The sequence below is a fragment of the Callorhinchus milii genome, unplaced genomic scaffold (genome assembly GCF_018977255.1).
Source record: "Callorhinchus milii isolate IMCB2004 unplaced genomic scaffold, IMCB_Cmil_1.0 Scaffold3, whole genome shotgun sequence".
NCBI lineage: Eukaryota > Metazoa > Chordata > Chondrichthyes > Chimaeriformes > Callorhinchidae > Callorhinchus > Callorhinchus milii.
In genome coordinates, this window is record NW_024704744.1 from 77,207,459 (window position 1) to 77,222,358 (window position 14,900).

Below are 14,900 nucleotides of genomic sequence, written 5' to 3' on the forward strand. Positions count from 1 at the left end.
ATTGTAGGCCTCAAATCTGCAGTGTACAGAATAATCAGAGAGCAATAGAACCCCTTTAAATAGATGTGAAGAGCCAGTGAAGAGTTAAAGCCAGTAGCTACTTTTCTTTTTTATATAAAAGTCCTCAAAGTAGATGAAAGCAGTGCTCACAAGAACGAGGAACGATGAGCTGGTGCTTTATTTATGCTTGGCAGCTGTGACTTAAATGACGTTTTTATTAGCTGAGAGAAAGTTTCACAGTTTCTTTAACACGGTTGCCAGTCAAGCACAGGAGGGTGCATGGCACCACAATTAGAACTCGCTGGTCTAGATTGCAGCAGGTTCCATGTGTACGTGGGGAGCTTATGTGCAGCATTCTCACTGAAGTGAGAAGCCACCAAGCAGAATGAAGATATTTTGCTTGATATCTGGTCTGAGACATGCAGCGATATCAATGGCAATCTATGCAAAGAGCACTCGCTTTGCAAGCGAGAGACCTGGGTTCGATTCCTGGCAGGGTGAAACCTTGGACAAGTTTCCTTACTCCACACACCTGATAATAATCCCTCAAAAAAAGACGATAATAAATTGGTCATTTCAATCTACGACTGTTTGTGGGACACTGCTGTGCGCAATTGGCTGCCGCATTTCGCCCACAAATATATAGTCAATTCACTTTATAGTCTATTCTGTGAAGCGCTTTGAGACGTCTAGAAGACGTGAAAAGCGCTACATCAAATGCAAGGATTATTATTATTATATGTGGTTTTAGCTGGTTCGATTCCAGCAGTTCCCCAATGCACACTCTGGAGTCCCCAAGCCTTGGTTCTTGAGGGAAACCATGATATTAAGCAGTTTAGAATCATCTAACAACAGTGTGTGCTTATTGTTTAGAATCATTTCATGTTTTGAGAAATTCTACATTTTAAATCCCAACCAAAAGTCAGAAACAAAAAAATGTCAGATTAGAAGGGGGGGCATTCAGCCCATCGGGTCTTTGCCTGTTTGTATTATCTCAGTTATTACTTTTCCCACTTTTATTAACAATAATAATAATAATCCTTGCATTTGATATAGAGTCTTATCACATTGTTGAGATGCTTCAAAGCACTTCACAGGACATACTGTAAATTGTATTGACTGTGTATTTTGTGGGCGCTTCGCTCCACATCCCATAATATTGTTACTGCTCAGGACCTTATCCATTTTCACTTTGAATGATTCTAACATTCAGGCCGCAATAGCCACAAGTGATAAAGAATTGCAGACCTTAAGAACCTCTGAATGAAGTAATCGTGCATCGCTTCTCCTCGCTACTTCTGACAACAATTCTGAGATTATAGCCCTCATCACCCATCCGCAACTAATGGATGTAGTCGTAGGAAAGGCACAACAAGGAAAGAGTAGAACACTACTTTCTAGTTTACGATGATGTTCTTCAGATCAATTAGGGTAGCAGGCACATTCCAATGACTGATGGACCTGTAGCCTGATGGAGACTGTGCATTTAGATGGTGTAGTCCCTCCTCCTCTCCCTCTCCCCCAATCCCTTACTCCTCTCCCCCACTCCCCTCTAATCCTCTCCTCCTACTCACTGTCTCACTCTCCTACTCAACAACAGCAACAAAATTATATTTGTACTTACTGATTCCCTCTCCCTTTACTCCTTTTCCGCAATCTATCTTCCCCTACTCTCACTTTCCACTGCTCCACTACCTCCTGCTTCCGCTGTCCTCCTCTTCCCCTACTCTCCCTCTCCCATTACTCCTACACCTCTCCCCTTCTCTCCATAGCCGTCTCCCCTACATGTCTTCACCTAATTATCTCTTCCATCCTTCTCCCCCTGATCTTCTCTGCCCTTCCTGTTGACAGTCAGCCTCTCCTCATATGCCTAGTGCCTCACAACTGGTTTGGTGATACAGAATGATGGCACAAGTTGTGAATGGCGTAAATTAAATTCTTGCAGAAGAATTACCAGAATTTAGTTCAGCTTGAAATCTGTGCGACAGATTGTCTAATGAAAATGTTCACTTGCTCTCTATAAATAGAATGAAATAGACTCCAACAGCAGTTGGAAAAAAAATTAGCATGGAAAAAATAAGTTGCCATTTGTTCTTGAAGCGAGATTCCACATCTTTCCCGTTGTTACTGGAAACGATTTTTGTCTTGTTGTTGCCTGGGAGATGACTCTATACATTGTCACTGTTATTCCCTGGGGAAGACCTACTACATACATCGTCAGCATATACCTGTGGAGGACGTATACAAATTATATGTGGCCTGTGTGAGACCATCACTCAGGCACCTGAGTGATTATGTCTATCTACTAATAAAATGAGTCTGTCTATCTGTCTGTCTGCGCTTCAAGAAGGATTGATTGATGTAGAGACAGGATTTATATCTCATCGGAAAGGTCTTGCATCTGGGAGTGACATGGGCATATTTGTTCTCGGGTATCTCCTATCGTTCATGAATTATGACTTAAAATGCATTTCAGTTTTGCATTTTTCATGACAGTTACATCTGGTGGCCACCGAATCAAAGTGGCACTGTGGCATCGTGCGTCACAGAGCACACCCCGTAGCCAAGCGGTGGCAGGAACAAAATATCGAACACAGATGAAGCTATGCCGCGGCAATAACAACATTACATTTTTAAAGCGCCTTTCACGTGGGGAGGACGTCCCAGTGATTATAAATTAGACATTTATATTTATCATTAGAAAGATGCCAAAGCGAAAATCAAACCTTTCAAGGATAAGTAAGTGTGTCTGTCTGTGTGCCAATCTACATTCCATATTGGATCCTTTGGTTGCAAGAGTAGCTGCAACAGGTATAGCTAGTTAGTTATAATAACAATAATAGTCATTGCAATTGATATAGCACCTTATCATGACGTTGAGACGTCTCAAAGCACTTCACAGAACAAATTGTAATGTGGATTGACTATGTATTTTGGGGGCGAAATGCGGCAGCCAATTGTGCACAACAGTGTCCCACAAACAGTCATAGATTGAGTGACCATATTTTTTTGTGGGGAGATTATTAAATCCGGAAAGCGATCCACTAATCGACTAATAACTAGGTGCTACTTACTGCTAGGTAAACAGATGTGTGTGGAGTAAGAAAACTTGTCTAAGGTTTTGCCCAGCCCAGGAATTGAACCTGGGTCCTCTCACTTGCTAACCACTACAGCACGGGACTCCACAACCACTACGCTAAGGGACTCCATGGGACTACATGGAGTCTTCCCATTTCAAAAAAACAAAGTATTTAGAGGTCAGGAGAAAGTGACTGGGCTAATTTCTGGGACTGAGAAGTCTGTGGAGTATAAAGAGAAGTCAGCCAGAGGAGGCACTTGATAGAGGTGTTTAAAATTTCTGAAGGGTTTAGAAAACATTACGTTTCTTTAAAGCTAATCACTATCCTCAGGAAGCTGGAAATGTTTGCAAGAATTTCGCAAGTCTGCAAGTTGGGACATGGTTGGAACGTATCCCCTTATGTTTAAATCCATTTCTTGTCTTGTCCATTTCAGGTTCGCCATGGAGTGATGTTAGTGGGCCCCACAGGTGGAGGAAAGACAACAGTCAGACAGATTCTGGAGAAAGCACTCGCCATTTTGCCAAATCTTACTTTGGAGGCAAACTCTAATTATAATTTAGTAGCCAAACACACCTCTATTACAATGGTAATTGATTTATTTTGTACAAGTCCATAGCAAGTATACAGTCAGTAACAGAAGTCTTGCTTGATAAGGTAGGTTTGTGGAGTCCTGTAGCTCAGTGGTTAGAGCACTCGCTTTGCAAGCGAGAGACCTGAGTTCAATTCCAGTCAGGGCGAAACCTTGGGCAAGTTTCCTTACTCCACAAAGAGCCTAATAATAATCCCTCCAAAACCCAAAACAATAATAAATTGGTCATTTTCAATCTACGACTGTTTGTGGGACATTGCTGTGCGCAATTGGCTGCCGCGTTCGCCCACAAATATACAGTCAATTCACTTTACAGTGTGTTCTGTGAGGCGCTTTGGGACGTCCGCCTGACGTGAAAAGCGCTATATCAAATGCAAGGATTATTATTATTATTATTATTAGCTAGAATTCATTGGAGGTGGTCACGGGCCACTTTTTGGGAAAATTCTTATATTTCTTTTGAAGAACTGCAGAAAACCAGATAAAGACCCCATTTAAGATTTTTCCTCAATCCTGAGGATCTCACACTTCACAATAAAAAAGCTGAGAGGAGTTGGGAGACAAATCCCAGTTTCAGCTGACATGAGAGGACCACTGCCGTCGATTGTGTCAGCGTCCACTCTTGGCTGGCACATTAAACTGAGCCTGCACTAAGGAAAAACTTGCAACCTAGACAGTGTAAGCCTCCCGTGTGAATAGAGGAGGTATGATGGTAGGCATTGTGGTCACAATTTGGTGTGTGGAGGGTTGATGCTTAGCTTAGAATTGACTCAATGTGCTTTCTGACTTTGTGCTTACATTTACCTTTTGCTTTTGTGTTTCTCCTCCTGATGTTCAGGTTCCTCAATGTTTGCCCCACTTTTGCCTTGAGATCTCCTCCAGCCTCACTCTCCCTCCCACTCATACCTTGTTATAATCACACCTGGTTATATGGTTATGCTATTAAGTAAGCAGTAAGTAGGAACCTTGTTGTTAGTTGATTCACGGATCGCTTTCCGTGGCTAATAATCCCTTCAATAAAAAATAATAATAACAGTTTGGTCACTCAATATATGACTGTTTGTGGGACACTGCTGTGCGCAATTGGTTCTTGCATTTTCCCCACAAAATATACAATCAATTCACTTTACAATATATTCTGTGAAGCGCTCTGAGACATCTCAACGAAGTGATAAAGTGCTATATCAAATGCAAGGATTATTATTATTATTCTGTAAATGTGGCTTGCTGCATGTCCTTCACTCCCTCCTCCCGGCTGTTAGTTGCCAAGTTTACAGCCATTATGCCCCAACACTCTGAAGCTTCTTCCCAAAATCTCTCTGCCTGGCTTCAAACCCTCCTGAAAACCAACATATCTCTTCAACTGTACCATTGGTCACGTTCTTTTCAACTTCCATACCTTTCATGTAAACTGTTCCAAAACTTTATCGTTTATGAAAGATGCAATAGAAGTGCAAGTTGCTTGTCCCCATCTATCTGAGCTGCATTGACACAAGTTAATAGAAATGAAAGGTCAGCGTGGTAATTGTGTGCAGTATTTATTGGTCCATTGTGCCTATGCCATTGTGCTCATAGGTCTCTTGTTGGAGAAAAAAACAAGCACTTCTTTATCATCCAACCCTGGAGATGGACTGGAGGGGCTGAGCAACATCTCTATCAGTGTAAACGTTCAAGATAGTCATCTACAGCATTTTAGCTGTCACTCATTTCTGTTCATCCATGGCAAGGACTGTTAAGACGGAAAAGAATAACTTGAGAGAAAATTCCCGCCTTTTGGATCCAAGAGATATACAAAAGACAAATATATTTTTATTTGCAAACAGAAGCTGACATGTGATAGTTCCCCTTTGAGTAGACATGTCAACCTGGCTCAGTTGGTTGCATTCTTGCTTCTGGGTTAGAAGCTTGTGGGTTCATGCTCTATGTCAGGACTTGAGCTCACAGTCTAGGCTGACACTCCAGTGCAGTGCTAGGGGAGCACTACCTTGTGGAAGGTCGCATCCTTTGGATGAGCAGGTGACGTTAAAGCTGCAATTAAACTATTGGAAAAGGGAAAGGGAGTTTTTCTTGGTCCTTGTTTATGGCTGTTTGCAGGGCCTTTCTGTGCAGAAATGTGAACTGTATTTGCCAACACATATCAGTCTGTATTCACTGTAAAGCACATTATGACATTTCAATCTGATGAGATGATATAAAAATTATACAAATGACTATGTGTGTCAGCCTGGCTCAGTTTGTCCTCAGTGATGCCATCCTTCAGATGAGACATTGTACTGAGGTCCTATTCAAGTAGTCTGAAACCTATTCAATTGGACCTTAAAGATCCCATAGAAATATTCGAAAAGAGAAGGGAGTTTCTCTCGGCATCGTGGCCAACAGTCCCCCAGATAAAATTGGGCATGCATTTCTTGGCTGTTTGTGGGACATTGCTGTGTGCTGCTGTGATCACCTACAGATACACAGTCACTCCACTTTACAAAACTTTAACTTCACAAAAATGAAGTTTGAGAGAACAAATGGGCAACATACTCCGCCAAGGCGACACACAGTGTTAAATAATAATGATCCTTGCATTTGATAGCGTGCCTTATCACATTGTCGAGACGTCTCAAAGCATGTCACAGGATCTACCACAAAGTGGTGTGACTGTATTTTGTGAGCAAACATGGTAGCTAATATGCTATGCACACAAAAATGGCTCACGAACAGCCAAGTGCTGAATTCTTTTTGGAGGATCGTTGGCAGGGACAATGTTACGGCGTCTTAAAGGAAAAGTTGCTTTTATGATTTTACCCAGAAGAAATGGAAAATAGAAATTTTCAGCAGGGAAGGAAACTATTCGGCTTGGCTCATTGTGTCTCACTGCTTTCTGTGTTTTTTAAATCATCCTTTTTATTAAGATTATTTTATTAATCTGTTATCTTGGCTTCCTCTGCACCCAGACCCTTCCTTTAATCTGTTCCCTGTGTGCTTTCTCTCCAAACTTTCCATACCAAGAAAGGTAAAATGGAATCCTTTACCATCAACCCTAAGTGTGTCAATCTTGGGGAGTTGTACGGGCAGATAAACATGAGCACCATGGACTGGTCAGACGGGCTCCTGTCCTCAGTAGCACGAAGATTTGCGAAGGAACTGAGCAGAGAGAATGACCCTGATCGGCTGGGCCAATTACCTCCTTTAATAAAGATTGATAAGGACACACGTTGGAGTGACCTCCAATACCCATTTCAGGAGAATCAAGGTGAGATATCTACCAGCAATCTAACTACCCGAAAGTTATCTCTGACACATCAATCTCATGATCCAAAAACCATGAATCCTTTTCCGTTCCATCAGCTTATCAATTTAAGACTTCAAGACTGAGATCGATAGATTTTTAAAAACTAAAGGGATTAAAGGATATGGGGATAGGGCGGGTATTAGGTTAGTAGATCAGCCATGATCTTGTTAAGTGGCGGGGCAGGCTTGAGGGCCGAATGGCATACTTCTGCTCCTATTTCTTCTGTTCTTATGTTTACTATTTGAAACCCTTTAGGTGCTTGTTGCCCACCACATTACATGCCTCCAACCATACCTTACCCTGAATGCAGCCAAAACCCTCATCCACTACTCAAGTGCCCTCCTTGTGAGTTTCCCGAGCTCCACTATCCACAAAATCCAGTTAATCCAAAATTCCGCCACCCGCATACTCACCTGCACTAAACTCTGTACCTACATGACATCTGTTCTAGCCAGTCTCACTGGCTGGGTATCACCAAACGGATTGAATTCAAGCTTCTCACGCTCGTCTTCAAATCTGTTCAGGCTCTGCCACCTCCCTACCTCTCCGACCTGTTTACTCGCTAACCCACTACCCGTTGCTTCCGCTCGTATGGCTCCGGGCTCCTGCTTATTGGGATCTGACCCATTCCCCATCCCCTCCCCACTGAATTCCCCAATGGTCACATCACACCCAAGGTATTCCCTGGGAACCAGCCGGCCAGTGTTCCCATGGGATTTGCTCCCGGATATACCTAGTGTTTCCGCCTCCTCCTTGGCTTTCTTGGCACCCATCTCCTTATTCCTCATATCTCCATTCCACCAACTTTAAACGTTTCTCAGCCACTACGCCCTGAAACTCTGGAACACTCTCCCTCAATCTTTCCACATTGCCCATCCTTCCCCATCTTCAGGTCGCGCCTCTTCGACCCTGGCTACGGTCACCTCCCCCTGCTCTGTGTTGTGCTTCACCACTGTCAAGCGTTCTGGGATGCTACCCTGCGTGAGGGGTGTGATATAAATGCAAGTTGTTTCTCCATTCTAGGTCTGACTTAAGTTGCTTTATCTTATCAACCTATCCACTCCCTCTGCTCAGCAGGCTCCGGCCTGCTATACATCCCCCGCCCGACCTGCCCACCATCAGTGCTCGGGCCTTCAGCCTCTCCAGCCCCACCCTTTGGAACTCCATCCTACATTCCCTTTGCCTCGGTCCCTCCTTTGCCTCCTTCAAGGCACGTTTGAAGACTCTCCTCTTCGCCTTCGGCCAACCTCCTACCCTCCCTGCTTAAACCCCCCACCCCCGCTCGGGTCCAAATCCCTGATTGTCTGGAGCCTCGGAAAGTCCTCCCGATATGAAAGGCGCTATACAAATGTAATTTTGTATTATATTTACTTCAGATCCACTATGTCTATTGGAAGAGCTTAAGCCCATCTAAGATCCATGTTTGTATTTTTGGTACTGATCTTAAATTTATGTCTTCTAGTTGTCGACTGTCTACCAAAATAATTCATAATTTCGAAGATCCCTATTGGAACAATTTCCTTATTTTTCTCTCAACTTTAAAAGTTTCTCAGCTCTGTTTATTGGTTGCCATCTCTTTTCTCTCCAGATCTCAACATGATAGATAGCTGGCGCTGGATAATCTTGGATGGCCCCATAGACACCAGTTGGGTTGAAAATCTGAACACAGTTTTGGATGACACAAAGATTCTATGCTTGGTGAATGGTGAACGGATACGCTTTACCCCCGGTTTAAGGCTCATCTTCGAGGTGGACAGCCTGGCCTGTGCCAGTCCTGCCACCATCAGTCGATGTGCCATGGTTTACATGGTAAGCAATGGTCTATACGCAGGGTGGTCCAACCACCGGCCCACGGTCTGCATTCGGCTCGACGGTCGATTTCATCCACCTCCATTTCATCTGGCCCACCCGCTCCCTCCATAACCCGTAAATGTTATGTTTCTGGAGGGGAAACACCAAAATAATGCTTATGCAGCCTGCAGACATTTCTCAAATAGGGTATCTGGCCCTCAGCAGCCCAGAAGTTGGATCACACCAGTCAAAACTGAGAGGAATACTTCGCTAGGAAGGGAAATTGAAGTTAGGACACTGGGACTCATTTAAAAAGCAGCTTGATGCTGTGATTGGAGGATTTTAAGGTGGACATTCTAGAGAAATTAGATGAGATGAACTGAAGGACTTTCTTCATCCAAACACAATCTTGTGATCTTGGGCAATATCTTTCATGATGTGATATGCAATTTACCTGTCCGCCCTGCGGGCTCTGGCCTGCTCCATGCCCGCGCGCCCCCCCTCCCCCCATTGGCCCATTCCACCATCGGCAGTCAGGCTTTCAGTCTTTCTGCCCACACCCTTTGCAACTAAATCCCACAGTCCCTTTGGCTCCCCACCTCCCTTGCATCCTTTATGGCCCGCCTCAAGACCTTCCTCTTCGACCACGCCTTCAGTCACTTTCCTACCTCTATTCTCCATGCCCTCCATTCCTTCTGATCCCAATCCACAGTTTGGGTTCAAATCTATGACTGTTCTATGCTTTGGAATGTCCTTCTGCCGGGAAGGGCACTGTACAAATGTAATTTGTTGTTGTTGTTGCAACCATTTTGTAATGGGATTCGGTGTCAGATTTGTGGCACTTTCTCTGATGTGATCGCAAGGAGTTTTCTTTAAGAATTGTGTTTTACACTATGTGTAAGGCAGGGTGAAACTTTGGACAAGTTTCCTTACTTCACACGCCTGTTTACTTAGCAATAAGTAGGAACCCTGTTGTTAGTCGATTGGCGGATCACTTTCCGGGGGTAATAATCCCTTCAAAATAAATTAAAATAATTTGGACACTCAATCCACGACTGTTTGTGGGACACTGCTATGCACAATTGGCTGCCGCATTTGGCCCACAAAATATTCCGTCAATTCACTTCACAAAAATATATTCAGTGAAGCATTTTGAGACGTCTTGAAGACGTGATAAGGGGCTATATCAAATGCAAGGATTATTATTATTATGTGCAGGAGCCTGTGGATCTTGGCTGGAAACCTTATGTGAAAACCTGGCTTTCACGTCTCTCAAGTGGATTGACCAGCAGAGGAAAAATCTGTCTACAGGAACTTTTTGAAGTCAGTATGGCACAAGGCCTGGACTTTGTAAACAGCCGGAGAGAGTTACAGCACTTCCCAGTCTCCGAGATGGGCCTCATCATGACTCTGTGTAACATTTTACAAGCTTTTCTGGACTTCATGGACAAGAACGGTGGCTTTGGCGAGCGTGAGTAGTGCTTTGATTTTTTAAAAACATTTTCAGACAACATCACAACATTTATATAGCGACCTTCACGAGGGGCAGCGTCTGGGAGGTCTTAGACTGTGTACCAGTGGGGTCAATTGGTAGCATTTTTGCATCTGGGTCAGAAAGTTTGGGATTGAAGCAGCAGATCAGGAACTAGTATCAGGAGTAGAGGCTGATACGAGAGCACTGAATTGTCAGAGAAGCTGTCCTTTATGCAAGGTGTTAAACTGAGATCCGATCTGCCTGTTTAAATGGGTGCTGTTAGAATACAGAAGGAAGATTCCCTCTGTTCCCTGACTAACAATGCTCCAGATAAGTCAATCATTCATCTCATGGGTTGTGTGTGGGACCTTGCTGGTGTAAAAAAGTGGCTGCAACGTTTGCCTACAATTATAGTCACTATGCTTGACAGTAATTAATTGCTTCACAGTAATTGTTTTGTGAAGCATTTTTCAATGTGCTAAGGTGCTATTAAAAAGTCCTTTTTCTTTCTGTTGCCTGATCCGTCAGTAAGTCAAAGTTCAATAAAACGGCAGGTTTCCCTGGCAGTACGCATGCAGAGTGTAGAGAATAGACATGACCTAGCTAGTGGGTTGAGAACATTGCACCATGGACAACGCACAGTCTCTGGAGGTGTCACCCAAAATGGGGCATGATTGATGCAAGTTCTGGAAGCACGGGTGCTGCCAGTGGCTGGGAAGTGAATGCTTTTGTGTTGGGTAATTAATCCTTTTAGTTTTGTCTGCCTTCTTATTCTCCCATCCAGATGCACCAAGGCCCAAAATTGTATCTCGTCTTAGCCTGTGAGATTATTGTGCCTTGGAATTTAAAAGGGAACAGAACTGTGGATTTTTAAAAAAAAAATTCAGTCTTTATTATTGAAGTTGTTTTTTNCCAAAGTTATTAAAAAGAAGGCAGTTCTCAAATTACAACAACAACTTGAATTTATATCGCACCCTTCATACAACTTGGAGCACATAACGGTGGTGGAGCTTGATGCCAAGTCAGGGGTGGTGACAGTAGGCACAGCTGAACAAGAAAGTCTTCAGGTGCGATCTGAAGACAGATAAGGGGCCAAGGCGGAGGGTTTGAGGCAGAGAAATTCAGAGTCTCTGGGCATAGTGGCTGCCGATGGTGGAGCGGAGGGGATGAGAAAAAATTTGCAGATAAACTATAGAAGCCTTCTTAATGTGAAATCGGTGTGAGGCAGGTGGTGTATAAGTATTAGAGACAATCAGGTTGGGATCAATGGATCTTTTCCATAAGCTGGCATCTTTAATGTTTGGAAAAAAACAAAATGGGTAGTGATCTCAGTAGGAATGAAAGCTCAACACTAGCAATTAGATTGTCTCTCTTTCCATCTGCAGCACTTGTACTAACTCCAGAACATTCTGTTCTACTGGTCCCAAGCTAATGCTGTCTGTCAGACTGAAAACAGTGTTCCTCAGTAGGCTTGCAGGAGTTGCGTGAAATTTATGGAAACATGAATCAAAAAGGACACATAACTGCTGCCGTTTAACATTGTTCCCTTCAGAGCCTTGAGTAACTCCCATGTTATACCAAATGCTGCTAACATTACAGAATAATGAAACAGTCCTGGATTGAATGATCAAATTTTCTATTTATTTTTTGAAGGGGTTATTATCCCCTGGAAAGCTATCTGCCAATCGACTAACAACCGGGTTCCAACTTAATGCTGGGTAAACAGAGGCATGTGGAGTAAGGAAACTTGCCTAAGGTTATTTCACTCATTTTTTGATTGCATCTCCTTCAAATAAATTAATCTTGTTTTTATCTTTTTAATTGCACTCATTTTTGTTTTACTCCAACCTCCCCCCCCTCTCCCCACTCCACCATCCCCCCATCCCCCTTAAGACTGTCCAAAGCCACTTTATTCCCTGGGGAGAGGATAAAATTAGCACCTGCACTCCTGTCTCAACCACTGATGCTATGATTCACCTTTCCATCTCCAAACACTGCCTGTGGAGAGACACTGAATCTGCTTGGCATCTTACAGTAATCAATTTTTCTATACATAAACCACCTGAACCCCCTGCATTACATTGCAAACTTTTTTTATAAACTCCTTAAAATTCATTTAGAGCCTTTCACATCGGATGGATGTCTCATAGCTCTTCACAAAGTATACTGTAGTCAGTGTAGTGACTGTATCTTCTATGCAAAATTATTCTGAATATAACCCCCATTCCCTGGATTTGATCCCAGGCTATTACTGATTTCCAGGATCTGTTATTCTATATACTGTGTGTGTATAAATCTATCTATAAAACTACCCAAAATCTTTGATCAGATTCCAGCTTGTAATTCACTCCCAAGGATCCATTTCTTCCTATATAAAGCACTCCCCTCAAATAGATTCCAACCCACAATTCAGCCCCAGGAATCGTTATTCTATATTTAAACTCCCCAATACCAAGCTATTTGCCTACAAATATTGTCACTCAATTTCACAGTAATTCCTGTGACCCACTTTGAGATGTCCTTCTGATGTGATAAGACGCTATACCAAATGCAAGGAATATTATTATTATTATCTGCACCCTACTTTTATTGTATATCTTAACTTTTTGTTGTTTTCCTTGACAGAAACTGACTTAATCGATGAGGAAGAAAACCTGTTTGAGGGCATATTACTGACGCCAGGCAAAAGCTTTGTGAAGACAGATTTGCTGACCAAATCAAAGTGCGTTTTGTAGAAAGATTAAATATAAGAAAGAATTAACATTTTTATTGTGCTCTGTGCTTCACAGTAATTATTGCCTATTGCAGGGACTGCCAGTGAAGAATCCAGGACAACCTGCCCTCTCTTTTCCAATAGTGAAATAGGGTCTTTGTTAACCACTTAAACGGGCAGATGGGAGCTGGGTTAAGCGTCCTATGTGAAGTGATTTTCCCAGCACCGCACTAGAGCGTCAGCCTGATTTCTAAGCTCAATTAACTGCCGGGTTTCGACCACAAAAATAAAGTCAATTCAATTTACAATATATTCTGTGAAGCGCTTTGAGACGTCTTTGAGACATGATAAGGTGCTATATCAAATGCAAGCATTATTCTTATTAAACTCCTGGCCAGTTTAACTTTCTATCTTGCCGATTCTATCTTGCATCTGCACAAGACGAGTGATGCATTCACTGTCTGGCAAAGGAGGGGCTTCAGTATCCCTGGTTCGGTGTTTCAGACCTACATTGTGTCCATGTTTTGGAGCATTTTCTTTGGTGGCTTGGCACAACTCAACCCAGCCAGCAATGATTCACAGCTTCTGGGGGTGTCATTATGCATTGTTCATCATTCCAATTATGCTTTAAATAGAAGATTTCTTACCAGCGCACATAGAGCCATAGAAATTTACAGCACAGAAGGAAGCTTGGCAGCTCATTATGCCTATGCTCTCTGAAAGAGCTATTCATTCAGACTCATTTTGCCTTTCCCCCACACCCTTTTATATTTCATCTTTGCTATGCTTAATGAATGCAGCAGAACAACGGCTCATTAAACTTGTGATTACAGCTGGTGGTGAAGATAATCAACACATAGTTATTCAGCAGAATTATTAAAATGATAGATTAATTGAATATAATAAAATAATATTCCTTGCATTTGATATAGAACCCAACTCATGTCTGTGGAGTCCTGTAGCGTATTGGTTAGAGCGCTTGTCTTGCAAGAGAGTGGATCTGGGTTTGATTCCCGGCGGGTGCAAAACCTTAGGCAAGTTTCCTTACTCCACACTCCTCTGTTTACCTAGTAGTAAGCAGGAACCTCGTGGCTGGTCGATTGGTGGATCGCTTTCCAGGGGTAATAATCTTTTCAAATATTTAAAAAAAATAATAATAATAATTTGGTCACTTCAATCCACAACTATTTGTGGGACACTGCTATGCACAATTGGCTGCCGTATTTCGCCCACAGAATATACAATCAATTCACTTTACAGTATATTCTGTGAAGTGCTTTGAGATGTTTCAATGACGTGATAAGGCTCTATATCAAAGGCAAGGGTTATTATTATGTCAAATTTCTTACGGTGCTTCACAGGGAATTGCTGTCAAATGTAATGACAGTGAATTTGGATGCAATGTTGCCAGACCCCAAGGACTCAAACATAGCCATGAAGTAAATGACGTGTTTCTTTCGACAGCACATAAGGAGAAACTTCCTTCTTTTTCCAGTAGTATTGCAGTATCTTCAATGTCCACTTGAATAGGCAGATGAGAGATGAGTTTAAGATATCATTTGGAGGATGGTGCCTCTGACAACTCAGCGCTCCCCGCGCACTGCCCTGGAGACTTAGTCCAGACTGTGAACTTGATAATGATGTGGGGCTTAACAACAACCTGCTGATCCACTGGCTGAGTTATATTATGGTTTAATTTTTCTGCCTTACAGGGAGGAGACAAGGTGGTTTATGCAAAAGGAGCCAAAGCAACTGAACACATTCCTGATTAAGCTTTACGTGTTTGCTTTCACCTGGGCCATAGGCGGAAATCTGAAACGCGAGGATGACCACGGAGAAGAAAGTCTGATTAGCTCAGGGACTGAGGGCAAAGATGACTATCTCATCAAAGTCACATGGGACTTTGACAGCTTTGCCCGCAGAATTTTCAGTGGAGAGAAGGGGCTCAGTAAGTCTTCACCAGCACCGTGCTC

At 42.8% G+C, this 14,900-nt stretch overlaps 1 protein-coding gene across 1 annotated transcript in view; it reads left to right on the forward strand.

The window, feature by feature from the left end:
• The window catches only part of LOC103181702 (dynein axonemal heavy chain 6), a 164,941-nt gene that overhangs the window by 69,938 nt on the left and 80,103 nt on the right, over positions 1-14,900 (forward strand). Inside the window, 7 exon segments of the mRNA XM_042333144.1 lie at positions 3,514-3,629; positions 6,639-6,910; positions 8,538-8,758; positions 9,959-10,211; positions 12,840-12,896; positions 14,392-14,443; positions 14,640-14,875. Of these exon segments, the coding sequence (XP_042189078.1) occupies positions 3,514-3,629; positions 6,639-6,910; positions 8,538-8,758; positions 9,959-10,211; positions 12,840-12,896; positions 14,392-14,443; positions 14,640-14,875 (1,207 nt within the window).